This window comes from Sinocyclocheilus grahami, unplaced genomic scaffold, assembly GCF_001515645.1.
Source record: "Sinocyclocheilus grahami isolate Dianchi unplaced genomic scaffold, SAMN03320097.WGS_v1.1 scaffold732.1, whole genome shotgun sequence".
NCBI lineage: Eukaryota > Metazoa > Chordata > Actinopteri > Cypriniformes > Cyprinidae > Sinocyclocheilus > Sinocyclocheilus grahami.
Genome location: NW_015505911.1, coordinates 10,660 through 37,775, shown reverse-complemented (window position 1 = coordinate 37,775; position 27,116 = coordinate 10,660). Strand labels below are relative to the sequence as shown.

Genomic DNA, 27,116 nt, shown 5'->3' with positions numbered 1-27,116 from the left:
TTATGCGCTTCGCTTTCCTCACTACATTCATAGAAACAAGAGAAAAACGAAATATCACTGGCAGAATGTTAGAATGATTGTGATATGGAATTAACGCTGAGCGAGTATAAATTCGTACTTTTGGAATAATTCTCATCGTGGTAGGCTATTTTTCTGTCTTCAACGCAAAACAGCGCTGCTTACCACAGCTGATAGATGAAGTGATACAGGTGAGTATAAACAACAGTGTACTCTGACTTACAACAAGTTCCGTTCTTTAATATAGACTAGCTGGGAAAGAAGGAACATTTAGATTAAAAATTGAATGTGTAGCTAATAAAAACACTTCTGTCCGGTTTGTGTAATCCTAAAACCGAAAGAACGGTAATTGCAGCACTATTTAATTCCGAGTATGTTTAAGTTGCTTGTAGGCTACTTAAGCGCTTAGTATCTTTAATAAGTTATGTTCATCAGTCACTCTACACTTCATATATATGGTTTACATACTTCCCTACTTTAATGTTTCATCATGTGATTTAATTATCTATCTATCTATCCGTTTTTATATTATAACGCACAGGATCATGTCCATTTGCCAAAGTTAAGTAATATATTGTAAGCAACATTTATATGCTCATTTGGCTCTATTGATACAAAGTAGATTATGGCACTTTTTGTTGTTGGTGTCTGTTTGTTTGAGTAGTGGGGGATTTATCTAGCGTTTGACTGTCAGTGGCAGTTCAGTGAGGACGAATTAAAGGGGTTTAATTGCCCCTGCAAGGGGTCCAAGTGAATTTGTGGGGGCAGGTTGAGCAGAATTTCCAGAATCTACCCAGCAGAGGCTTGCAGGATGTTGTAGATCAATTTCTGACCTGTTCATATACAATACAACATAGGGGTGAATTCAGGTTGATTGGGACACTTCTCCCCAGTCATTTCAATGGCAAAAAGTGTCCCAATCAACCTGAATTCATTCCTGTATTTGGACATTTATTCTTGCCCCCCCCCCTCTTGGGTTAGGTAACTCTTATTGTATTGCCGTTTCTGAAGTTCATTAAGCCTTCATTGATCAAACTTCCCTAATTGAGTGTAAACAATCCTTATTGAGTGTAAACAATGGTTGTGACAATGGATTTTCCTTTTGGTCAAATGTTAGCCCAGTGTGACTCACGTGTACATCCTGAGTCAGTCGCATGCGTAAGGTAGTCAAATTCACAGTACACCACAGTGAATGTAGGGACATCGCTCTTATTTACAGTGATATTAATCGGTCACTTTTTCCAGGCTCACTGAAGCCAGATTATCCTGGATTACACTGAGAGTCTGTGTCTGATCCCGGCTGTCATGAATCAGTGAGCATTCATGCATAGCATCATGCAATGTATGGATTATGATGCTTGCATATGCAATGGTGTTAAATTTTTATCAGTGGATAATCTGTAATCAACACAATGGTGGACATGGCACTTTCTCTCCTTATCAAATGTCTGATGACGTTTTTTTTTGAGGGTTTGACACTTTTGAATTTGTACGTGCTTATTTCTGTCTCTGTTAGTTTTGTTTGTGTTTGCACCACTGCAGGAATTTGCATGTTGGTAAGGACTGACAAATTCATGGCCAACTTTTGGGTTGACTGAATGTTTTTCCTTATACAAACAGTGATCTCATTCCTTTAATTTAATTACATTTTTAAAATGGACTAAAGCAACCCACCGATAGCAGCTAAATCTCTATTATAATTCTAAAATGAGTTTGGATGTTTTTTTTTAAGTGCACGTCTGGCTGCATCATCTGTTGAGTTCATAAAAAGGGTATTGTTAAAGTGTTGTAAAATAAGGAAAGTCGGTTAACATTTCTGACCTCTACAAATCAATGGTCAGTCCATTTGGCTGATTAAATCCGTGAGCTCCAGTGTAGCCGCGATCACGTCAGCAGGGAATCTGCTCTGAGCCTCAGTTTCAGGTCCAGCTGCTCTAGATGATCTGTTTATTTGCTCTAGTGAACAAATGCTTTTGTAAAGTAGGACTCGCTTTCACAGTATGACGCAGCTTCTGTTTTAAAAGCTTTTGAAGAGTAAGGTTGCTAGTGTTTCATTTTTCTTGTTTGTTTCATCCTTTACAATGTTTTCTGTGCTTCTTTGAAGCTCAGGTTAGTTTATTGCTTTGCCAGATCTCAGAGGAGCACAATTATGAGAGGTTTTGTTACATCTTTGGCCTCATTTAAAGTCAACATGAAGCCCCCTTAGAATCTCATTTTACTTTCATGAAGTGAAATAGAATATTCAGTGACACAATATTACAAATTGGGAATTTAAACATTTAAAGGGATTATTATATAGAGTTCTGCGGTAAAGATTTTTGGATGCAATGTGGCATCACCCTGGTTCCCTCTACAAAAAACAACAACAGGATTTTTCCATTGGCTTTTTGGATTATTGACGTATCATTTATCATGAAAATCTTCACAAAGGAACACTACTTTTTTATTATTTTGAAGCCTAAATGCAATCACCAGAGGTAAAAAGCTTAAACATATTTATATTTCACGGTCACATGATTTCAGTGTCACCTTCACTAAGCATCTCTTTCAGTCTTTATTTAAAAAAAAAAAATCTGTAGTTAAAATAGTTTGTGAGAGTGTGATTAAAAAACACAACGAGGCTGTGAAAGCTACTAGTGAATAGAAGTTTTCCTGTATAATATTAATGTTTAATGTCCCCGAAAACCTCTGTAGTCCCATTGAGCCACATGTTAGGAACCACCTTTTGCAAGACAAGTAAAAGTTCTTAAAAAATCGCAAGGGAATATTACTGATGTATTTGATGTTACTGAATAAAACGTGAAAATATCTTGACCTTATGTAAACCACAGACCTTATTTCAGTCACTTAACTAAAAACCCATTTAAAAAAACCATTAACATCGGGACGATGGAACCAGAAGTACTAAAATACTAATGTTTCTGGGGTTTGGTCTACAAAAATATGTCATCCCCTCAACCTGTAGCAGGTTTTGCTTTAACAATCACTAAATGTCAATTTAGACACAATTAGAGTTACAAAAGCTAATAGTGAACTAAAAAAAGTTTTAGTGTCAAGTTTGGTTTTTGTTGACTTTAATATTCTTTATCTGGTACGTTAGAACATTTTTACAGCCCAGCTTGATTAAACAACATTTCTGAGTTTCATTGTCATCCTTTTTTACTTGAATGCAGAATAAGTCAGATATGAATAATTGAATGACTGGTGATCCTTTTGCATTAAGCTCAAGCTTGTAATGAATGGTCTATATTTAGCTTTCACGCTTGATTTGGCCCAGTTCCTTCTCATCACAGCCAGATTTATAGACTTTGAGAAATTTGTGACACAAGTTCAGCCTGTCCTTTGTAAACCCCAAGAATGAATGGACGACCAAATTGAACTCTTTCAGTGCCTTGAATTAGCATATCCCACAATATGGTCCCAGTTTGGTGTCATCTGAAGACAGAAAATGGTATAATTCAACGTTTGCTCTTTGGTTAGATGAGATTTATAATGATCAAGTGGTGTAGCCCTTGCCCTTGAAGGTTAAGAAATTGGATTTTACTGCCGCTACAACAGTAAATCAAAAAGACAGCCTTTGTGTGCTTAGTAATTTTTGTAGGACTTTGGTCTAGCTGGGATGGTGTTAAGATGTGGCTAACATTCCCATTAAGATTGAAAACATTATTTCTCAGTGTTTTGTGAATGTATAAAATGTCAATTTTGTCCTAGTTATTAGAACCTTATAGCCTAGAGAAGGGAACGTTTAATTTTATTTTGGGAATGTTACTTTTGAATGTTCTCTAAATGTTTTGAAACAAGTAGTAAATAGCAACAAGAATGCTAGTCATAAAACGTACAATTAATTATGTATAAATAACATTTTGAGAATGTTATTAAAGTCTAGATAACTGTTCTATTAACATTACTGGAGGAAAGTTTGTTCACAACTTTGAGAAAACCTTGCTAGAACATTAGCTTAAGTTGTGGGAACACACAGCAAACAGTAACAGAGCACTTCCCTACCAGCTTTTATCAGAGAAACAGGTTTATAGAGCTGATGCATTGCATTTTTACAAAAATTCTACGTAATTACTCAAGTTCTCATGATTTTGTACCACATGTTCTCTGAATGGCTGAATAGACGCTAGCAAAGTAAACAGACTGGTAGCCGAGTGTGCAGTGAGAAACGTGTGACCTGTGGGATTGTTTTGGGAGTGGGATCCCTTTCAGGATTCTTCAAGAATGGCTCTCTCTCGTTGTGCGGGGGGTAATGAGCAGGCATTTGCATTGTTCGCTGGTGCGTAGTGCAAAGGCTCACAGTGAACTAAGTGGAGCGCTAGCTTTACCCTTTGCACAAGACAAGACCTCTATTGCTTCTTGATGTGTTAATGATTTACTGGAGACATGCAGTGTTAGACTGATGACTCAGTGACATTCGGGCATTCATTGAGGGCATATTTGCAGTGGTATCACAACTTCCTGTCTTCCCACATGGTCATTATTGATGGTATTCGCACTTGTAAAGTCATCATTACACAGGTTAAGTAGATCATTATCTATAGCCTATATGAGTAGGTAACAGGACATGCCAAGAAGTGACACCAGTGTCCTGAACAGTGTTGGGGAAAGTTACTTTTACAAGTAATGCATTACAATATAGTAATGCTCAATAAAAAGTAACTAATTGAGTTACTTTTTATGGAAAGTAAAGCATTACATTACTTTTGCATTACTTTTTGTCACCTAAGCATGGTTTACTTATTTATTTTTAATAACAAAACCCCCAAAAGTTATATTTTTGGCAAGTGAAATTAATAAGATTTGGGCTGAAGGAAGTGCGTCTACCTCTTCGCCTCACTCCCAATTTCTCTCAACATGGGGACAGGAGAGCTGTCAGTCAACTTGTGTTACTTATTTGAAAAAGTAGCTCAGATATTTTCTTGTAAATTTAAAAGTAATGTCTTACTTTACTAATTACTTGAAAAAGTAATCTGATTACGTAACTGGCATTACTTGTAATGTGTTACATGCATTTTCTATGTTGTAAAATGTCATTTTTTGTCTCACACTTACAATATTAAAGCTTCAGCGTCATATATATGTAAGTAAGTGTGTTATTTAGATATGGGATATATAATTTATATTTGAAAACAAAGGGCTTTTCAGTGGAATTAGATCATAATGCAAATGTTCAATTTTGCATAGATATGTAATAAATAGAGAGGCTTTTGGTAGTTACAGTGTATTTAATCACATTAACGGCTGGAAAACTTAATTTAACTGGCTTACACAGTCAGGAGCGTCTTCTCATGAGCTTAAGACATCACATGCTGGATAGGAGTTTGACTCATTGCTTAGGAGTCAAACTCATTTTACAATTTTTAGGTTTATAGATGAATTAGTTCAATTCAGAGATGTTGTTGAGCTTACTGTGTATATACAATACAATGCGTACATACGATCCCATAATCCTCCTGTGTGCTCTGAGATTACAGGAACAGGCAAAGCAAAGGAGGTGTGGATGTGTTTGTGACATACTATATGGTTTAGCTCATATCCACTAGTCAGGTCGCGTTTAGCATAATGCTTTCTGTGGTTGAGGTTTGTTTGCCTGTCGTTTGATCTTGTATGTTTGATGTTCTTCAGGTATGTGAATCTGTATGAATACCCATCATGCAACTGAAGAACCTTCCTCTGTTGGAAGTCATTGTTGCAGTGCTGTCACTATTCAGTGAGTATTATACAGTAATTACTTTACAATTGATATACACAGCAACCTTTTCTTTATTAGTCACTAGTTTAAATATATATGTATAGTTTTTATTGTTATTTACAAGATTTCCATATATTTTCTCACAATCTTAGCTCACACAAGTGCAGCTGAAGTCCACGTCCGTGCCAAAAAAGGGGATACTGCAGTGTTGACATGCAGTCTTCCAGCCCTGGATGAGGGCAGCTCTGCTCCTCAGCACGTCATAGAGTGGGTGCGTCAGGGCTATGATATCCCCATCCTCATCCAGTTTGGAGTGCACGATCCCAGAGTGCATCCCAACTATGATGGTGAGTTCCTAAACACAGAGAGCTTTTTACAGGGGTCAACAACCTTTTTTTTGCAAAACTGTTACCATGCATTAAAATAAAATCTATCAAATTAAAGTAAAAAAAAACAAACATTTGAAGTAAAAATTATTAATGGATAATAAATAACAGTGTTGGAATTTTCGCAGCACTGTTACCTTGCATCAAAAATAAAATGTATAGTAACACTTTAGGAAACACATATTCACTATTAACTAAGTTTTCCCTTAATAAACTCCTAATTTGCCGATATTACTTTTTAATAAGGTAGTTGTTAAGTTTAGGTATGTGGCAGATTAAGGGATCTAAAATATGGTCATGCCAAATAAGGCATTAGTGTGTGCTTTATGAATACTAATAAAAAATATGCTAGTAATATGCGTGCTAATAAGCAACTAGTTAGTAGTTGTCACACAACACTGCTGTTAGGAAGACATAGGGCATGACGAAGATCATAAACAAATCCTTTTAATTGTAATCCACAATATGAAGAGGGTCTAACACACAGGGTAACATTCACAATACCGGACGAAGGAAGACAGGACAGACTACACTTTAAATACTGGAGCAAATGAAGATAATTAACGACACACACCTGAACCAAATAACACAATCAAGCATGAGGGAAAACTAGGTCACTGAGCACACGAGTAAGGAAAACACGACAAAACGTCCATGGTTGTGACAGTAGTGAGAATTGGTCCTCAAAATAAAGTGTTACCAAATGTATTAAAATTAAATGAGAAAAAAAAAATGGAATAAAAATTATGAATTGATAATAAATAGCAGGGTTGCAAATTAAGCCTAAATTAAGATGTTGCTCAGTCAAAGATATCTAATTTTGGATTAGATGCTGATTTGCTGTAATTGCTACATTTATTTTTACCAAAAAGTAAAGAAAATACATGATTATTTCATTCTTACTCATTTTTCAGTCCTAATTCTTTTTTGTTGTTTTTTTTTAATTGAGCTTGACAAATGCAGAGAATATTGAGGATACTGAAAGAGATCATGGATTTGTTTTCCCATCCTGCTGTTGAAAGGGTCCAAATAATGTTATTTTTTGGGTGTCTCACATTTTTCAAGTTAAATTTTTTTTGTAATATTTGAAAAATCATGTAGTAACAGGGTTGACTTCAAAATGTGGATACAGCTTTTTGTTAATTAAAATTGGTCAGTGATTGCAACTTATTTTTATTACAATGAACTGAAAACCATTTCAACAGATTTTATTGACATTTTGGTCTTGGATTTAAATGCCTATACTGTTACCTCTGAGTTGGTACAAGGGTATAGCACTTTTCGAAAAGCTTGCCAAGCATGGACTGCCATGTTGTAAACCACATCCTACTATGGACAATGCAGTATCTCTCACCTCTTTCGTAATTCGTTCTCCTGAGTGCCACTTCGGTTATAGCGTGTCTCAGCTTACAGTAACTCTGCTCTTTTGTGTGCTGTGGGACCTGCTAGTTTCTCCCCCTCTCACTGCTGAAGTCCCTATTGTGTCTTTGGGAGTTGGAATACAAAGGGTGTCTATGGGGAAAAGAGTCTTTCAATAGGCTGAAAAAACTCCCTCCCCAAGTTTTTAAAAATGCAATGGCTCTAATACAGAAAGAAACAGGCTGTCTTGGTAACACTGCAAGTTTTCTGTGCTTGATGAGCCTCACCTTCCAGGCAGTGAGCGGGCGACAGGTTCAGCCCTGCAGTTTATGCATGAGCGCAGTGCGTCCCTGCGCAATTAAACAAATTCTCGTAGACAGCACTGCACCTGTTCATCGCGATGTTGCCCGGGGCGATGGAATGCAAACCTACTGAGCATCAGCAATAACTAGTTAAGTTAACTTATAGCATGGTTCATTGCCAAATTAATTTTCTCATGCACCAAGCAATGGTCTATGTGGTAATGTGTAAAGAAATTTGTTTACAAGTGACAGTTCATAAACAAATTTGTTTACTTGTGAGCAAGCAACAGTTTATAAGTGAATTTGTTTACTTGCAATACACAAATTTGTTTACAAGTGCAACAATCAATGCTTTTAAATGAATTTGCAGTGCTTTATAGGTTAATTTCTTGTGACACGCAACAGTTTAAAAGTGAACTTGCAATGGTACATACTAAAATTTGTGCAACAAGCAACATTTTAAGTGAATTTGCAACCCTCTTTACTTGAGCGACAAGCAGCAGTTTATTAGTGAATTTGTTTACTTGTGCAAGAGTTCTTGCACAAATTTGTTTACATGTGCAACAAGCAACATTTTTAAGTGAATGTAGATCGCTTTTTAAGCTAATTTATTTACTTGTACATGAAAGAACAGTTTGGTGAATCTGTTAACTTGTGCAACACGACACTTCACGCACAAACTTGTTTACATCTACATCAAGCAACGTTTTTTTTAAGTGAATTTGCAATGCTTTGTAAGCTAATTTATTTACTTGTGCGACAAGCAACAGTTCATAAGTGAATTTGTTTGTGCAACATGTAATAGTTCATACACAAATTTGTTTACATGTGCAACAAGCAACATCTTTTAAGTGAACTTGCAATGCTTCATAAGTGAATTTCTTGTGCGAAAAGCAACAAGTGAATTTGTTCACTTGTGAAACATGCAACGGTTTATACACAATTCTGTATACTGTACATGAGCAACAAGCAACGTTTTTAGGTGAATTTACAATGCTTAATAAGCCAATTTCAGTTCTTGCATGACAAGCAATAGGTTATATAGTGTATTCACAATGGTTTATAAACAAGTTTGTTTTCTTGGACAAACAAATCATAATGTAAGCAAAATTTACTCGTTTAACAAGCAATAGTTTATGAACAAATTAATTGACTCTTGCACTAAACAATTGTTTATTAGTGAATTTGTTATGTGGCAAGCAATGGATTACCCACCAATTTTATTGTATTTTTTTACTAATTCAACAAATAATGGTTTATGAACAAATTTGTTTACTTGTGTGACAAGCAATGTCTGTTTACTTGTTTGTTTACTTGTGTGAGAATCTGTTGTTTATAAATTTTTGGTTAATAGTGGATTCACATCATTTAGCTTGTGTTAGCATTTTTTGTGGTTTTTGAACACCACTGAATATTGATTTTATTCACATTCCTTCCTTGTGAACTGAAAGAAGGAATGAATGGCCTCATGTAAACCAACAGCCCAATAAAGGTTAGAGGGCGTCACGACTGTCGTTTTATGTAATGAGAAACAAAGAAAAGAAACAAAAGGTCTAAAGCCAGGACTTTTTGTGCAGTGAGGGGGGCAGGTGCAGCATGGGAAGAGGTGAAGGGTGAGCTTGGTGTGAATTTCGTCACCTTAGGCAATATAGTGTCTCATGTGTCCACTCTGGAGCTCATAGTGAAATGCCATAACTGTTACACGCCACAAAATCAGGCACATTTAGGGTTTGTGATGGTATTATATATATATATATATATCTTAACTAAATATAATCTAGCTTGCTAGAAACCTAAAACTATATTGGCAGTAAAGTAGAAGCGATCTATAGATTGCAGTGAAAAGCGTGACCATCAGAGGACTTTTTACTGACGCTCTCTGTTCCAAATTACCCCCCATCCCCTCATCTGTCAGCATGCAAAAACTCAATTGAGTCAAAACTCTTTCTAACTAGCAGCACGCTATCTTGAAAGGCCATTGGTCCGATCAAACCAAGCAGCTTCCCAGTAGCCCGTTGTGGTGATTCAAATGTCAAAAGATAACAGTGTCTTGAAACACAATAAAAAGAATACAGATGACGACTATGGTGTGAAACCCGACTCTTGCTTTCCTGAGCTGAAACTGGAGAGTCCCCTACCTGGGAAACCTGTGCCAAGAGGTGACACAATGTCTCTGGGATACAAGGTAGCGGATAGGATTTAGACTCCAGGTTTCATAGCCTCAAGTCACAGACTTGTTGAATACAGCCTCCAACTAGCAAACCTTCAAAATTTGAACCTTTTTGAATTTGAATAGGTGGATGTGGTGACTTGATTGTTACTATTTATATGGATCCCCATTAGCCACTACCAAGGTACCAATACAATAAAACATACAAACCCAAAATTCATTCAGAACATCAAAATCAACAATTTACTGTATACTGTGCCATTAAATATTTCTTCATTTAGATTTTTTTTAAACCTCATTTTACTTATTAAAAAACATGTAATGTCCGATGGCAAATCATTCCATATTTTCATTCCTCTATACATTAGTCCGTTGCTTTGTATTAGTTTTTGAAACCGGAAGCAAAAAAATATCCTTTTGATGCATGCCTTTCTTCATTTAGATTTTTTTTAAACCTCATTTTACTTATTAAAAAACATGTAATGTCCGATGGCAAATCATTCCATATTTTCATTCCTCTATACATTACAGTCTGTTGCTTTGCATTAGTTTTTGAAACAGGAAGCAAAAAAATATCCTTTTGATGCATGCCTGGTGTTAAAATTATGACTAGCACTACAATACAAAAGTTGACAGTACAGTACACTTTGAACTCTAGACACTGAAATATTTCTTATAAAACAAAGCAGAGAAACAATTGTCCTATCCTTCACAAGTAGCCAACCTAGAATTGTGTGCATTCTCACAATATCAACCCGTCTATTACAGTTCAGAGTAAGTCGTGCAGCTCTATTCTGGACTAACTGTAATTTTTACAAGTCTTTACTTGATGTACTCGACCACACCACTGGACAGTAGTCTAAACAAGTAAGAACCATTGTTTGCACAATTTGAGAGATGCAATACTGTGGTAGAAATTTTATCTCTACCACAGTAAATCTCTTAATAACTGATAGACCTCTTCCCATAACTATTACCATATTTTCTATCTGTTTTGACCACTTCAGCCTACTGTCTAACAATAATCCCAAGAAGTCTGATTTCCTCTACCTGTTCAATAGGCATACTCTTAACAGACAAATTTAATTGTGGTTTGAGTTTAAGTTTAGAATTTGATCCAAACACAATACTTTTGTTTTTTGTCAAACTTAGAGCCATCTTATTATTCCATACCCACTTTACCACTAATTGTAACTCCTCATCTAAATCAACAGATCATTTTTCAATTGATATTGCTGGTAGATATAATGTTGTATCATCTGCGTACATAACTGTCCTTGAACGCTTTAAACCCAAAGGAAGATCATTGGTAAAAATAAAAAATAACAACGGTCCTAAACAACTTCCTTGAGGCACACCACATTGCAACTCTTTCACTTCCGAATAACTTCCATTATAAAAATACACATTGCCTCCTATTAGTCAGCTAACTTTTAAACCAATGTAAAATCAGAAGTGCATTTATAAAATTTTAATTTTTCCAGCAATAATTTATGATCTAATACATCAAAAGCGGAGCTAAAATTTAACAATACTGCTCCTACTAAATTATTATCATCAATCTGTACTAAACAATCATCTGTCATCTGTGTTAATGCTGTTCCTGTTGAATGTCCTTCTCGATATGCATACTGAAAATCAGAGAATAAATTATTCACCTTAAAGAAGAATTGAATTTGTTCACAGACTATCGTTTCAAACACTGTACTAAGAACTTGCAGTAAACTTATTGGTCGACTATTAGCACCATTAAAACTCAGTGCTGCATTTTTCTGTAAAGAAAAAGCCTTTGCTTCTTTCCAAGTTAAAGGGAAGATCCTTTTTTTTAATACTGATATTAAAGATGTGGCAAATTGGTTCCGCCAAACAGGTGGCTGCTAAGGCGACCATCTAAGTTCTCCATTCCCGATGGTTTATCTATATTTTTATTAATTTTTGTTCCACTTGTTGTACATTTACTTTGTTCAATTCAGACCATAGGACTGGCTTATCACTTATAATTTTTTTCAGTTTGACTTTCACTTGATGGAATATTATCAGTTAACATTTCTTCTCTTTGTTTATGTACTTTATTTATGAAAAAGTCATTTAAGTAATCTGCAATTTCATCTGATTTAGTTAAAAATTAATCACCTGTCTCAATAAAAAAAAGGAATTAGACCTGATTTCCTACCCATTATTTCATTAAGAATATTCCACAATTTTTTGCCATCATATTTATATTCACTTATTTTTACTTTATAAAACATCTTTTTATTTTTCCTATTAATTTTAGTTACTTGATTTAGCAATTTGCAATAAACTTCCCAATCCTCCTTATTCCCAGTTCTGTTTACTATACCCTTTGCCACATCTCTTTCTACCATAATGTTCTTCAGTTCATTATCAATCCATGGTGCCCTAACATTCGTCACTGTGTGTTTTTTCATAGGTGCATGTTTATCCAACAAAGAATAAAATAATCTTTCAAAAACTGCTAATGCATCATCAGGATGATCTTCCTTATAAACATCAACCCAGCATATATTATTTACATCTTTACAAAATACTTTCTGACAAAATTTCCTATATGATCATTTATAAATTACTTTTGGTTTCCCTTTAGGGACCTATTATATTATGATCACTACACCCAATAGGAACAGATACACCCTTAGAGCACATTTCCACAGCATTTGTATAAATATGGTCTATACAAGTAGATGTTATCTCCCCAAGAATATTTATATGAATTCTTGTTGGTTGATTAATAACTTGTGTTAAATGACATGCATTAATTACATTCACCACTTTAGTCTTCAGAGGACAAACCGGAGACATCCAGTTAATGTTTAAATCACCCATCAAGTAAATTTAATTTCCAGTATCACATACATTATCAATAATTTCACACAATTCACTTAAATAACAACTGTTTGCACATGGTGGTCTATAGAAGCAACCAACAAATAATGATTTGACAAATGGTAACTGTACTTGTAGCCACAAAGCCTCTACATCTACAGACATGAAATCTTGTCTTATCTTTACTGGAATATGACTTTGAATATATATGGCAACCCCTCCACCATATCTATTTCTGTATTTCCTGTGAATATTATAACTATTTATATTTACTACATCATCTGAGAATGTTTGATCAAGATTCTGTTACTGCTAAAACATGAATATTATTTGTAATAAAAACATCAGTTATATCAACAAGTTTATTCCTAAGGCTACAAATATTAATATGAGCTAATTTTAATCCTTTCCTAGGTAACTTGATTAATACTGACATAATTTCTAAAAAAAAAATAAAATCTTAATTCCATCCAATTTCCTCAAGCTTACTTGAAGAAGCCAGAGGCCTACTTTTATTTCCCATTGCTGCCCTTTTTGACTTTTGATGGTGGATATGTGATTAATTTATCATAACAAAGATATAGGCTATCTCTCCCCTCTCTCTAGCAGCTCTCAATTCTGGCAAAAGCTCCTTCCTCCTTAAACGCACATATTCTGGAAAATCTTCATTCAAGTATATGTTTGTGCCTTTGAAGTATTTTACTCACTCCAGCAGTGCTTCTTTGTCGTTATACTTAAGAAATTTAACCACAATGGGTCGATTAGAATTCCCATTTTTCGTCCTTCCTATTCTATGTGCTTTCTCCAAGGTAAGCTGTAATTTCTCTTGAATCAACTTTTTTACTTTCTCTTCAGATTCACACCATTTCTCATTTGGAGACTCAGGAATGCCCTCCACCACTATATTGTTCTGCTTGCACTGGCCTTCCAAATAATTGGCTTTAGCATCTAAGACCAAAAAGATTCAGCCAGTTTATGTATGTCATTTGTATTTGATTTACATTCAGTTGAAAATACTATACAGTTAACTTTTAATTCATCCACCTCCTTCTGAGTGAACTGGAGACTTATCTTCAAGTCTTGTACCTCCTTCATGAGCTCATCTACTCTTTGATTCATAGTAGTCATAATCATTTGTGTAAAAGTTTTATAACTGTATTATATTCTATACTGAGGGCATTCTTCCTAAAGATTCCTAAGTTTGTTTTTAAACATGATTGAACAGCTGTAAAACACTTAAAATAATTGTAATTCTTCTAGCAAAAACCTAGTATAACATTGGCTTCATATGATGAAGTAAGTGGATACACATGACAGCATATGTTACTTCATACGATAAGGAGTCTAATATTAGTTTCTCCTGAGATTTGACTCGCCGTCGACTAAGCAACAGAGTGAGCGTTTGTTTGTCAGCTGCTGTGGGAAATGGTTAGTCAGTCATAAACAAGTGAGTTTGTATTTGCGTGTGAAGACTTTAGATAAATCTTTGCTGCACCAGGAAACAGGTGAACACACACAGATGTTGCTTTTTGTGCTTTAATGTATTAGAATATCTATAGATGGTTGTTAAGAGACGTTACTCAGTCCTGTTTTTAGTTATTCATAAATGAGCATTAACTCTCATGCCTAAGGTTCATTTACTCATGTTTTTCTCATAAAGTATACCCAGAGGGCAGTTTTATTGCTCTGATTTTATTTCACAGATCTGGAATTAAGTTCTCCATGTTTGATTTACATCACATTTGTCTAGATGTTTCTCCTTAAATACAGGAGAAATAAAAATAGAAATCAATCAGACAGATGTCAACATAAAAGTGTAGCACAAAATATGGAGAGTATTATATAGAATACTTAGGAAAGAATTTGAAATCTTTCTGATATGAGTCAAAATTAGCTAAGTAATCATGTAAAAATGTTTGCATTTTTCATCTGTACGTAAACAACGTTTTGGAGAGTATCACAACGCATGTGCGTGCTTTCCTCTGAATGTAAACAAGGCGCAGCGCACGTTGTGATACTCTCCAAAATGGCGCCAGGGTGACGCGGAGGAGATGACTTGTTGAATAAAGTCATTATCTTTGTTTTCTTTGCGGACAAATGTATTCTTGTATAACTCGTATAAAATGACCAATGTCCTTATTACATTTCTGTGCTTTGATCGTGGTAGTGCCCTTGCCATCTATGCACGGTCAGAGAGCTCTCTGATTTCATTAAAAACATCTTAATTTGTGTCCCGAAGATGAACAAAGGTCTTACGGGTTTGGAACAACACGAGAGTGAGTAATTAATGACAGAATTTTCATTTTTGGGTGAACTAACCCTTTAACTTTAAAAAATCAAGTTCATGTTTTACCAGGGAAAGGAGTGGTTTTGATGCACACGTTGTGTTTATTGTATCTTATAAGAAAACCCGTGAACATGCAGATCCTGTTTTAAATAACGTGAAAAATCACTTTTTAAAACGGTTGTTTCTAAGCAGATTTTGACTCATATCTTTGCAAATCTGAGCACAGTGTGAGACATTAGTGGAATCTCTTCTGAAACTCTAGAGAAGACTTTCAACCTTTTTCTGGAGACAAATTCTGGAGATTTAACAGACGTCTCATCTCACTGATCTTTTGGAAAAACACTAAAGAGATCTCTGTGAATTCCCTCCTACTATAGCTGGTCTGAAATTTCTAAACTAAATGGTTTACTTTCTCCTCAGCCTTTTTTCAGGAGTGTCTAGTAACTTGAGAGTTTAGATCCCTCCTAAACCCCGCCCCCAAACTGATTTTAATCCCTGTCACCACGGCAACTAAATTCAAATCCAACCCATTGGCAGGAGGGACCATGGCAACATTTTAGTGCCGGCTTGTACCCTGGGTGTCTGGGCTGGACAGGAACACGTTGTATAGCCCAAATCCCCAGGGATGATGGTGTCCGTGTCCCTTTTTCTGTGACCTCTGGCTTCCATGTGGGTAAAATAAACAGGGGCGGATGGACCATGATGCTCTCAGCTGTTATCTCAGGCTGAGCTCTGTTTCCACAGTCGCTCCTCTTGGGAGCTTGGTTAATGATTACTGTCACCACCTATTTTCATAAACACATCATAGCTATACTCCATGCATCGGCCGCACACGTGTTTGCAGATGATGGATTTTCAGTTTTGTGTCCATTTTATCTTTGATGTGGCTTCTGTGGTGGAGATTTTGACCGCTGGTCTCTTTAAATTACTATAGAGTCTGAGAAACAAACAAGTCTTTGAAAAGCTTTTTTCACTGAATGAAAGAAAGATAAAGACAGGGAGAGAGACGAAAGAGGAGGGAGGGGTGAGTCAGCAAACACCATCGCTACAGGGTGCAGTCACCTGGCAACTGAGAGATAGAGTTTCAAGCCCTAAAAAGATCTAGACTAAACGCTCAATCTATCTGTGCCTTCTCCAATTAAACTAAATCGTATAATGGACACTGAAATGTACGGTGTGTATTTTAAAATTGTAATTATTAAATTAAAAAAATAATAATTTAAAATGTAAGTTCCTTTCCAACTAAGATAAATGGTATATTGGACACGTGTCCAATATAACAATGTATATTTTAGAATTTGAATTCATTTATTAAATTAAAATTAAAATGTTGCATTATTTAAATTGATTTAAAAATATTAAGTCGGAACCAAATATACTTCATTTGTACAATTTGATTGATTTAAAAAGTTGTTCAGCTCAAATATATGGTCTATTGGACACTTAAATGTATATGTATTTTAGAATTGTAATTATTGTATTACATTTAAATGAAAAAAAATGTTTTTGTGTTATATTTGACACTTAAATGTACAATTTGTATTTTAGAATTTATATTCATTTAAATTTAAATGAAAAATTCAAGTAAATTTTGTTGCATTATTGATTTAAAAATGTTCTGGAAAAGTCTGAAGTAAATATACTTCATTTGTACAAACTCAGCGTGTGTATTTTAATTGTTGTAATTATTATTTTTTAATTGCAATTTTAAACTGAATTTAAATGGACATTATAAATGAACAAAAATAATAATATTAAAACTAATTAAAAGCAAAAGCATTTTCATGTGCTTATACTTCTAAAACAATACTGTAATATTTAAAATATTATTTGATATTTATTTTTTAAAGTTTGAAGCATGTTACAATTAATTAAAATTGTATAATTTATATCTGCAGCATATACACACTGCATTTGTTTTGTACAAACTCACAAATGCAGTGTGCATTTTTTTTTTTTTTTTAGATTAAAGTTGTGAACTTAAGTAACATTTGCTTATAATAATATAAAAATAATACTAATAAAGAAAAATACTAACAATACTCATTAAAAAAAAAATTACATTTATAAATATACGCACTTCATATTTACATGTTTGTATTAACTTTTTTTTCTTGTAGCTTGTTGGAATTATTTACATAAAGTTTATACTTATTTACATTTTTATATTAACTTGTTTTCTTGTAGCTTGTTGAATTATGCAAATAAAGTATATATTTGAAAAATATGCAGTCTGCAACAGATATGCTTTTTTTTTGTACAAACTCATGAGGATGTGCTCATGTGGATTTTAAATCAATATTAGAAAATTAGTCTGCAATAAATATGCACCTCTCTTGAGTTTTGTACATATTTGTTATTTGTGAAACTTCCCCTCTCCTTATCGTGTCCAGGTCGAGTGTCACTCATCAGGGGAACATCCCTGCAGATGAGGGGGCTTCTCCTGGAGGACGAAAGCTGGTATGAGTGCCGAATCCTCCCGCTAGACAAAACCACAGATGAGACTAGCAGCAACGGGAGCTGGACTCTACTCTCCGTTACAGGTGAGACTCACTATCCAACGAGTAGACCTGAATTATTTATAGTAAGAGAAGATATCCAATTTTACCTGTAGTCTGAATCAGAACCATAACAGCAATTCTCTTTTTGTAAGATCAGCGAGACAATGCCATTATACTCATCCCACAGTCTCCAACCCAAACACGACTCCATTCAAACATGCAGTGAACAATGAATGAATACATGCACCTGTTACCAGGCTGTGCTCATGCACCTGTTCAAGAGTACGCTCTGTCTCTGTCGGCCACACCTTTAGGCCATTTTCTGACACTCAGACTCAGTGTTGGCCAGATTACAGAAGCCGCTTGAGGTTTGTGCTGACATTAGGTTCAGTTTTCAACTCGTTAGTTCTTTGAGCCACAGGACGCCAAGCAGAAAGAGCATCTTGCAGGCCTGGCTGGACTCCACTGTGGCTTTCACTAAAGTAAAACAAAAAAAAAAAAAAAAAAAAAATTGAGGGTGCTACTTTAAAACTTTAGCTTTCAATGCTGTTGTTAAGAAAGCCCAGGTCATTCTCTGTGTTACTGACCACCCACTACATACTGAGTTCCAGATGCTGCCATCAGGCCGTCGTTTTAGAGTTCCTGTATACAGGACGAAAAGAATTAAAGATTAATTTGTTACTGTGGCCATTAAGTTATTTAACAAGTCTGGTGGGGAGGAGAATGTATTTGGTATACAAAATTTACGAACTTGAGTAGTGCCTGGTTGAATTTTAATGTATATTTGGGATATTGTATGTTTACCTTGTATGCTTTTATGGGTGTAATGGTTATGTGTGCATGGATATGGTTAGTGTATTGGCACTTTGCTGCAATCTTAGTTTCCCTAATGGGACAATAAAGTTGAGTCTGTGTCTGAGTCTGAGTCTGAGGGTCATTGTCCTGTAGGAAGATATCCACATATGATCATGGAGCTCAACTAGAGTGACCATCAGCTTCTTGGTCACCACTCTAACCAAAGCTCTTCTCCATCAATTGCTCAGTTTGGCCAGGAGGCCAGCTCTAGGAAGAGTCCTGGTTGTTCCACTTGTCTTCCACTATGGATAATGGAGGCTACCTTCTTCTGTGAACCTTCAATGCAGCAGAATTTTTTCTGAACTCTTCCCCAGATGTGTTGTTTGAGCTCCTGTCTCTGAGCTCTACAGGCAGTTATTTTTTATTTATTTATTTACCTCAGGGCTTGGTCTTCGCTCTAATATGCATTTTCAGCAGTTAGACCTTTTATTAAGACCTGCCTTTCCAAATCATACCCATTTAATTGAATTTGCCACAGGTTAGCTTCACTCAAAGTGTGGTAACATTTACAAGCAAAATGAATGATCCTGAGCTAAATTTCAGCTGCCGCAGTATGAATACTTATGCAGTGGAAGTTTTTTAACTTTAATAAATTTGCAAATTTATTTACCTCAGGGCTTGGTCTTCGCTCTAATATGCATTTTCAGCAGTTAGACCTTTTATTAAGACCTGCCTTTCCAAATCATACCCATTTAATTGAATTTGCCACAGGTTAGCTTCACTCAAAGTGTGGTAACATTTACAAGCAAAATGAATGATCCTGAGCTAAATTTCAGCTGAATACTTATGCAGTGGAAGTTTTTTAACTTTAATAAATTTGCAAAGATGTTAAAAACCTGTTATTTGCTTTGTCTTTATGGTGTATGGAGTGTAGATTGATGTGGGAAAAAAAGTTATTTAAAGCTGTTTAACATAAGACTGCAACATAACAAAATGTGAAAGAATACTTTCGCAAGGCACTGTATGAACCTATATGAAGCTGAAAATTCAGCTTTGTTATCACAGGAATAAATTACATTTTAAAATATATTCAAATAGAAACCAGTTATTTTATGTTCTAATAACATTAATTGCTGTATTTCTGATCATAAAAATTCAGGCTTGGTGAGCAAAAACAACTTTTTTTCAAAATCATTTAAAAATCTTACAGACCTAAAACTGTTAAACAGTAGTGTAGATTTATATTTAAAATGTTTAACTAGAGTATGTAATTCAAAATCGAATTGAATTACAATGCCTTTTGTTAGTAACTCTCCAACATGAAGAATAACTCATTTATGAACTGCTCTTTATAACATCACATTTGATCGTTAATAAATCTTTTCAGTTTTTTTGAAGATCATGATGACTTACTAGTGTTTTCTTTACTTACTCCTGTGTCTAGCGCCTCCTGTGTTTACGGAGACCTCCCCTCCTGGAGTTGAAGTGTTTGTAGGGAGATCGGTAACTCTGAAGTGTGCAGCTCAGGGAAATCCACGGCCTACAATAACCTGGTCTAAAGATGGACGACCTATAAATCCTCAAAGCAAAGTAAAGGTGGGCTGTTAGTACTTAAAACCCCATGAAATGGTTGACAAATGCTATTATCTTCCCTGTGTCGATATATTTCCTATGGAAAGTTGGGTGTGACATATCAAAGTGCATGTCCTTTTTTAAACAGACAATAACGTGTAGTTCACATCACAGCCTGGAAAAAAAAAACTATGATTTACTACTTGTAAGTGCTCATTTTGGAGAGCATTTGATTGGACAAAAACATGTATACACCACTCCAAACAATATTAGTCATAAGCATTTTTAATACATTTTCCTGGAAAAGGAAGAAGTTTGTTTTGTCAACTTTGCGGCTGTACTCACTTTGACCTTAAAGCTAACACAAATGCAATGGAGGATCACATCTAGAATATATTTATTCTGCACTTCATATATCTCATTTGGATCCTATAGATCATGAATGGAAGTGTATCTTTCCATGCTGTAAGCAGAGAAACATCAGGCCAGTATCAGTGTCACGCCTCCAACACTGAAGGAAATGTGACTCACCTCACAAAGCTCAAAGTCATTGGTAAGTCAACACTGATGTTTTCTCCTCATTTAGGATGATTATCTGTATTGCTCAGGTTAGGCACATTGAAACGATCTGAGAAGTGTTGGGGAGACCATTATACACCTTATCAGACTTGCTCATAAATATTTATTAGATGGTATAATGTTTGCCCATTAATCATAACTAATTTGGTGGAAATAAGGTTTGTGAGTGTGAGCCATATTAGAATTACTGATGCAGATTGCACATGTATTGGATCGAATTGCATGTAACTGATTTGCAGATGTTTCTGTTTTGGTCTTAAAATATGGTTATTGTCCCAAAAAAGAGGAAGGGGGGCAATTTTCACAGTAGTTGCAATAGTTTTGAAACCCCTGGCTCATGCCATAATATTCCACATGAAAATTATAAGCTTTTATGATTGAATGGAATTTATTACATTACATTTAAGCACTCTTCCTTTTCAAGTGTCTGTAGCTCACTGTTTGCGTTTGCCAAATGCTTATTTGTATTGAATTTGCATATACAGTACTTACAATCTTAAAAGTATATTTTAAAATGTATATATGCGGTTAATACAATATTAATGAAAGGCCGCTTAAGTGTACTTACAGAGAGTACACTTGGATGGCTAGGTTTCTGAACACACTTAAGTTTAAAAAGTGCACTTTGTAATAATGTAAAATAAAAAATTTACTTTAAAGTACATTTAAATCATTATGTTTGAATAATCTTTTGTCAGGCTTTATAGAAGTACACTTATTTTGGTGCATTGACAAACATGCTAAAGCACATGAAAAGTACTTGATTATAATTTTAACTGTAGTGTGTTTGATATTCTGTTTAAAGTTAATATATTTTAATTTAATAAAATTGCAACTTTATCATGTGTAATTAAAAAAAATAACATTATAGTAGTATAAAGTATATTAAAGTACATTTGAGTTTGCCATTGCTTGTCAGTACATTCAACAGTACACTTTAACCACATTTCAAAGACAATAGAGTAATTATGAAATTACATATAAAGATGCATGTAAGTCCTGTGTGTGTCAAAAAAGTCCTTGAATGTTTAAATAATTGCTTTTAATATAAATTTAAAATGTAATACATTTCTATTTAATTGTAAATAACATGCAGTTAAGTTTCTGAAAACACGTCATTTACTTTGCACAAGTATATTATTTTATAGTCTATTATTTCCATAATAAATAATTTTTTCTTTTTTCAAAAAAAGTTAGCAATTTTTTTTTTTTAACAAGGAAAAGCAAGTGAAACGTATTATTCGTATTGCTGCAATAATGGAACATTGTGTTTTATTTTTCTAACAACAGGCCCTCCAGTGATCGTAATTCCTCCAACGGACACTGTTCTCAACATGTCCCAGGATGCCAAGTTGAAGTGCCAGGCTGAAGCTGATCCACCCAACATGACATATGTGTGGCAAAGACAAGGAGAAGATATTTATCACATTGAGTGAGTTCTCTTCTAAAACTGTGAACTTCCACCTTATTATTTACAGGTAACATGTAGCTTATGCAGTATCCATGTGTGTTTGTTTTAGGTCTCTGAAGTCTCGTGTTAAGGTCATAGTGGACGGTACACTTCTCATATCGCGTTTGACTCCAGAGGATTCTGGGAACTACACCTGCATGCCCTCTAATGGACTTCATGTCTCCCCCTCTGCCTCAGCCACCCTCACTGTGCAGCGTAAGCGTTTCTCATATCATAGTGCAAAACGGAAATAATGAATTTGCCTTTTCCTACACTAGTATAAATTTCACACACTACTGTACTCCAAGTTGAACAAGAAATAACACTAGTTTCGATCACTTTTATGTTCAAATTGATATATACATGAGATATAGAATATAGCACATCCAGATATTTTATTACATTATATATATATATGCATATATAATAAATGCTGTTCTTGATTAACTTTCTGTTCATCAAAGAATCCTCAACCATTGATATTGATTAGCATATTGGAATGATTTCTGAAGGATCATGTGACACTAAAGACTGGATTAATGATGCTGAAAATTCATCTTTGCATCACAGGAATTAAAAAAAATGTATATATATATATATATATTCAAATAGAAACAAGTTATTTTGCATTGTAATAATATTTCACTATATTACTTTTTTATTCTATTTTTCATCAAATAAATGAAACTATAATGAGCATAAAAAAATTTAAATTTTACCCCAAATTTAAAAATAATATATATCTTCTTTAACAGACCCAGCACAGGTGATGAAGATGCCCTCGTTGGCCTTCCTCCCCACTGGCATGAGGGGCGTCATTGCGTGCCCCATCAGAGCTGAACCACCATTATCACATGTCGACTGGATCAAAGACGACAAACCACTCGATTTAGGCATGGTGAGTAACTTGCTTTTCTCACCATCCATACAAAAAAGTATTTAACCTTTCATATGTACATTTTATAAGTACACTGCTACTCCCAAGTGCTGTCCTGAGTGCTTTTTCTCCGCTACTTATGTTTGACATATTGATTTTAATTCGGTGACACCATGCTGTGCTTACACTTATACCCCTCTCTTGATGACATAACCTCACATCTTTCCAAAGAGCATTATTTCAGAAAACACTCAGAATAACTGTGAATTTCTTTCAACAGTATCCTGGATGGACACTGACTTCAGAAGGCTCTATAATCATAGTGACAGCTAATGACGATGCCGGAGGTGTATACACGTGTACTCCCTACAATAGCTTTGGGACAATGGGCCAGTCTGAGCCTACCACCATTATACTACAGGTGGGGCTTTACAGAGTGTTGCCATTTTACTTTTTTTTTTTACTTTTGTTTTCTGTAACAAAATAATTATTTGTAAAAATAGATATGTAAAAAAATAACAATAAAGATATTAAAATATGTAAAAATACAAATGTTTATAACTATGGAAGCCCGTTTTTGCTTATATCTCACAATTCTGACTTTATAACTCACAATTCCGTGTTATAAAGTCAGACTGAGGAAAAAAGTCAGAATTGTGAGACAAAAAGTTACAATTACCTTTTTTGTTTCTATTCAGTGGCAGAAACGGCTTCCATATATAACATATATATGTCTTAGAATGTTGTGTGGAAAAAGTGATGGAATGGAAATACAATTAGTTATGGTCAGTGTGAATTTTCAAGCCATAATATAAGTGTTTTCATCTTTTAGGATCCTCCATCATTTAAAGTGTCACCTCGTAAGGAGTACAGACAGGATGCTGGGGGCCTGCTTGTTATTCCATGTCAGATGGACGGTAATCCGGCTCCAAAAGTCAGCTGGAAAAAGGTAAAAGTCATTACACTGTGCTTTACAATTACATTCTTGGTTCACTTGTCAAAGTCAAGGTATTCTACCATATTTTGTAGCACAAACAAAGCAACAGTATTTACAATAAAAAATCCCCCCTTTTCAGTTCTAATAACTAATGGTAATTCTAGTACAAATACCATGTTAAGTTTATAAAGAATTTTTCTGTTTTAAATACTCCATAGACTTCCATTGAAAGTGTCTTACTGTACATGTTTTGTTTGTTCTTTCAAACTAGGGTACAAGTTTAAATTATTTTCTGTGGTAAACAACAAACCACAATGTTGCTGATTGAGCTAAACACATATTTAACCCAGGGCATTCCTGTAATGTTATGAGGTGTAATGTTCAGCAGCAATAGTTTACAACTGCTTATGTAAAACTGAGCTGATTAACATTAGAAAAAATAGCATCAATCATGTGCACAAATATTTTTCATTTTCTCCAAATATTATAATGCACCCCCTTACAGCTGGAAATCAAGTTGAATTAAAATCGGTGTTTAATCTCATTATATGCTTCATTATGGCACTGCTCCTTTTAGGTTGGCACAGCCTCTCGCTCACTGTTCACTGTAGCAGCGAATGGCTCCCTCATTCTGCGTCCTCTCAGTAAAGACCACCAGGGGGAATGGGAGTGCAGCTCCACCGACAGAGTAGCCACTGTATCTGTCAGAACAACAGTCCTTGTGCTGGGTAAGACTTGAAGCATCTAGATCATTACTACTGCACTTGGGCCATGTGATGTTTACTGTAACAGTAAGCACAGACATATTCTGTGTTCATTTTGGGCTTGAATCTTAGCTAAATAAAAGCCCTAAAGGGGCTAAAGGAAATCTAGTGGCCCCTGAGATAGTTGAGTAGTCCTCATCTAGATTGAACTTGCTGTCACACCTCATGTATCACACTACATATGTCACACATATCTTGTTTCCCTCTGATTCACAGGTACAAGTCCACATGCAGTGTCATCAGTATCTGTGATCCCAGGAATTAACCAGGCCAATGTCTCTTGGGTAGCTGGCTTTGATGGAGGATATGCCCAGAAATTCACTGTCTGGTTGGTGATAGAGTTCATCTCTGTAAATCTTAAATATTTTGAAATTGTAGTCTGTCACACTATATTTTTTTGTAATAAGAGCAGTGCTTATCTAATAAATTTACTCTAAATGCAAAACAATGCAAAGCAGAGTCACAAAGCTGCATGCACAAAACAAATCTCAAGAAAGTGCACAAATCAAGAAAGAAAAAATTTTTTGTCGTGCAGCATTGCAATTAGTTGGTAAAAATGTCACTTTAACATTTTTTAGCTAATTTTACGCTACTGAAAAAAGTTAGTAGTGTTGTTGCTACTTTTCACTGGATGGTTTAAGCCTGTCTTCATACATTTTTTTTTTGGTTTTGAAAACTTGCTAACTGTTACAATACACTGCTGTGGGAAGAACGTAGGAGACACGGAGTAGCATTCACAGTCGTTAATGCCGAAAACACGGGATAATCCACAATAGGAGCTGGGCAAACACACGTAGAAACAAATAGACCTGACACAAACTGAACAGACTAGGACTTTTAAACACAGGGCAATCAGGGAAACACAGGTGACATCAATGGAACATAATCAAACTAGACGAGGACAGGAACATGACCAAATAAGGAAACATAGGAAGGACTACGGGGGCAAAATAGGTCCAAAAGTCTGACACTAACATTCTTTTTTTCAGGTATAAGCAGGTGTCAGCAGAAAGGAAAGAGGAAAAGCAAGAGTGGTTATCTTTCTCAGACCTCTCCACTGAGAACAGTCTGTTGGTCACCAATCTTCTTCCTGCTACTGAGTACCAGTTCAGTGTTATGGCCCAAAATAAAATTGGCACTGGGCCCTTCAGTGAGATCACCACTATCACAACTCTGGGTAAACATTAGATGTGCATAAGAAACTTTCAAGACCCTATGAAATGGTTTTATGAACCTAGTTTTCATGGCCGTGAACCATGATTTGTTATATTCTGTTGCTATTAAGTGACACATGATATTAGGAGGATGGAATTTAATTGAACAAACTATTGTACATAGAAAGAAGAGAAAGCCTGTACATTTGAGTTTGAATATCTCCTAATTTTCATCAATTTTAATTAATTTAGTCATTTTCTAGAAATGTACTAGCATATAGATGGCCTCAAAGCTAATAGACATGGTCTAAAAGCCACAGAACTCCAATTTTGATTTCATTGGGTCTTTAAAACCACTTAGTCTGTGTGCTGGCTACCTCATGCAGACTCAAATTAATGTTAAACCATCTGTATTTATGCTACACACTGTGAATAATTGAATAAAAGCAAGCTGTTCATTTCAGTCTCTCTCATTTAATATTTTATTTTACAGATTCACTTCCTGTTGTGGTCAAGCTGGTACCACCTATAAATCTCTCAATCAATAAGAGTTCAGAGGGAATTCTTCTGTGGTGGTCAGTGCCTCAGTCCCATTCTCCACACATTGACAGTTTTGTCGTACAGTCACGCCTTGAAGGAGGGGAATGGATTAATCTGAAAGAGAACATTAGCCCAGTTGAGAGTCAAATCTTTCTTCCAGGGTTATGTAAGGTAAATGTTCTCGAAGACATGATCTGAGATTTTCACGAATCAGTCAGCTTGTCATTTTTGATAAATGCAACCCATTCTCCCTTTGCTTTCATCCTTATTTTGACATTTTTCTCACGATGTATCACTCTCTGAAGGACTGCAAATATGAACTGAGGCTTCTCTCTCAACGTGGAGATCAGCTGAGCATGCCCAGTCCATCAATCAGTGTCTCCACCATCGGTTAGTGCTTCACACATTCCCTGTTCTAATCACCTACTTGTAATATTTCCTTCAGAAATTGTTAGAATTTATTACTCTAAGCTATACTTATAATAAAATCTATAAGTCTTTTCACATACCCAACCATTAAAACCTTTCTTTGCGCTCTGCAGGAATGAATATGTACCCAGCCAGTTCCCGCCTCCTAGACTTTCCTGACCAGCTAATGGCTGGTGTTATGGGTGGAGTAGGACTCCTTTGTCTTGCTCTTATCCTGACCCTGGCAATAGTCTGTTTCATTTTTCACAAAAGGAACCGAAGGCGTAGGCAGAATGTCAAGGGTAAAGAAACAACACTTTGAACTGCTTAGAACTGTTTTAACAGTCTGCCTCAATGTATCCATCTTAGAAGATGCTCTCACTCCTTTACCTCATATTGTTATTCCTCATGCATGATCATTTATCCTGTCACTCATTCCATTGTAAAATTGGTTCCCTCCTTTCAGATCTCCCTACTG

The 27,116-nt window shown here is 35.3% G+C and overlaps 1 protein-coding gene across 1 annotated transcript; it reads left to right on the top strand.

Annotated features, from left to right (window-relative positions):
- On the top strand, positions 1 to 27,116 carry LOC107560520 (protein turtle homolog A-like). The gene is made up of 17 exons (XM_016244734.1): positions 1 to 209; positions 5,647 to 5,731; positions 5,866 to 6,060; positions 17,455 to 17,604; positions 19,802 to 19,953; positions 20,365 to 20,482; positions 21,799 to 21,940; positions 22,029 to 22,174; positions 22,714 to 22,856; positions 23,116 to 23,256; positions 23,668 to 23,784; positions 24,350 to 24,500; positions 24,753 to 24,864; positions 25,526 to 25,713; positions 26,184 to 26,401; positions 26,536 to 26,620; positions 26,773 to 27,116. Exons 2-17 carry the CDS (start codon positions 5,674 to 5,676, stop codon positions 26,958 to 26,960), a joined length of 2,304 nt encoding a protein of 767 aa, XP_016100220.1. The 5' UTR covers positions 1 to 209; positions 5,647 to 5,673; the 3' UTR covers positions 26,961 to 27,116.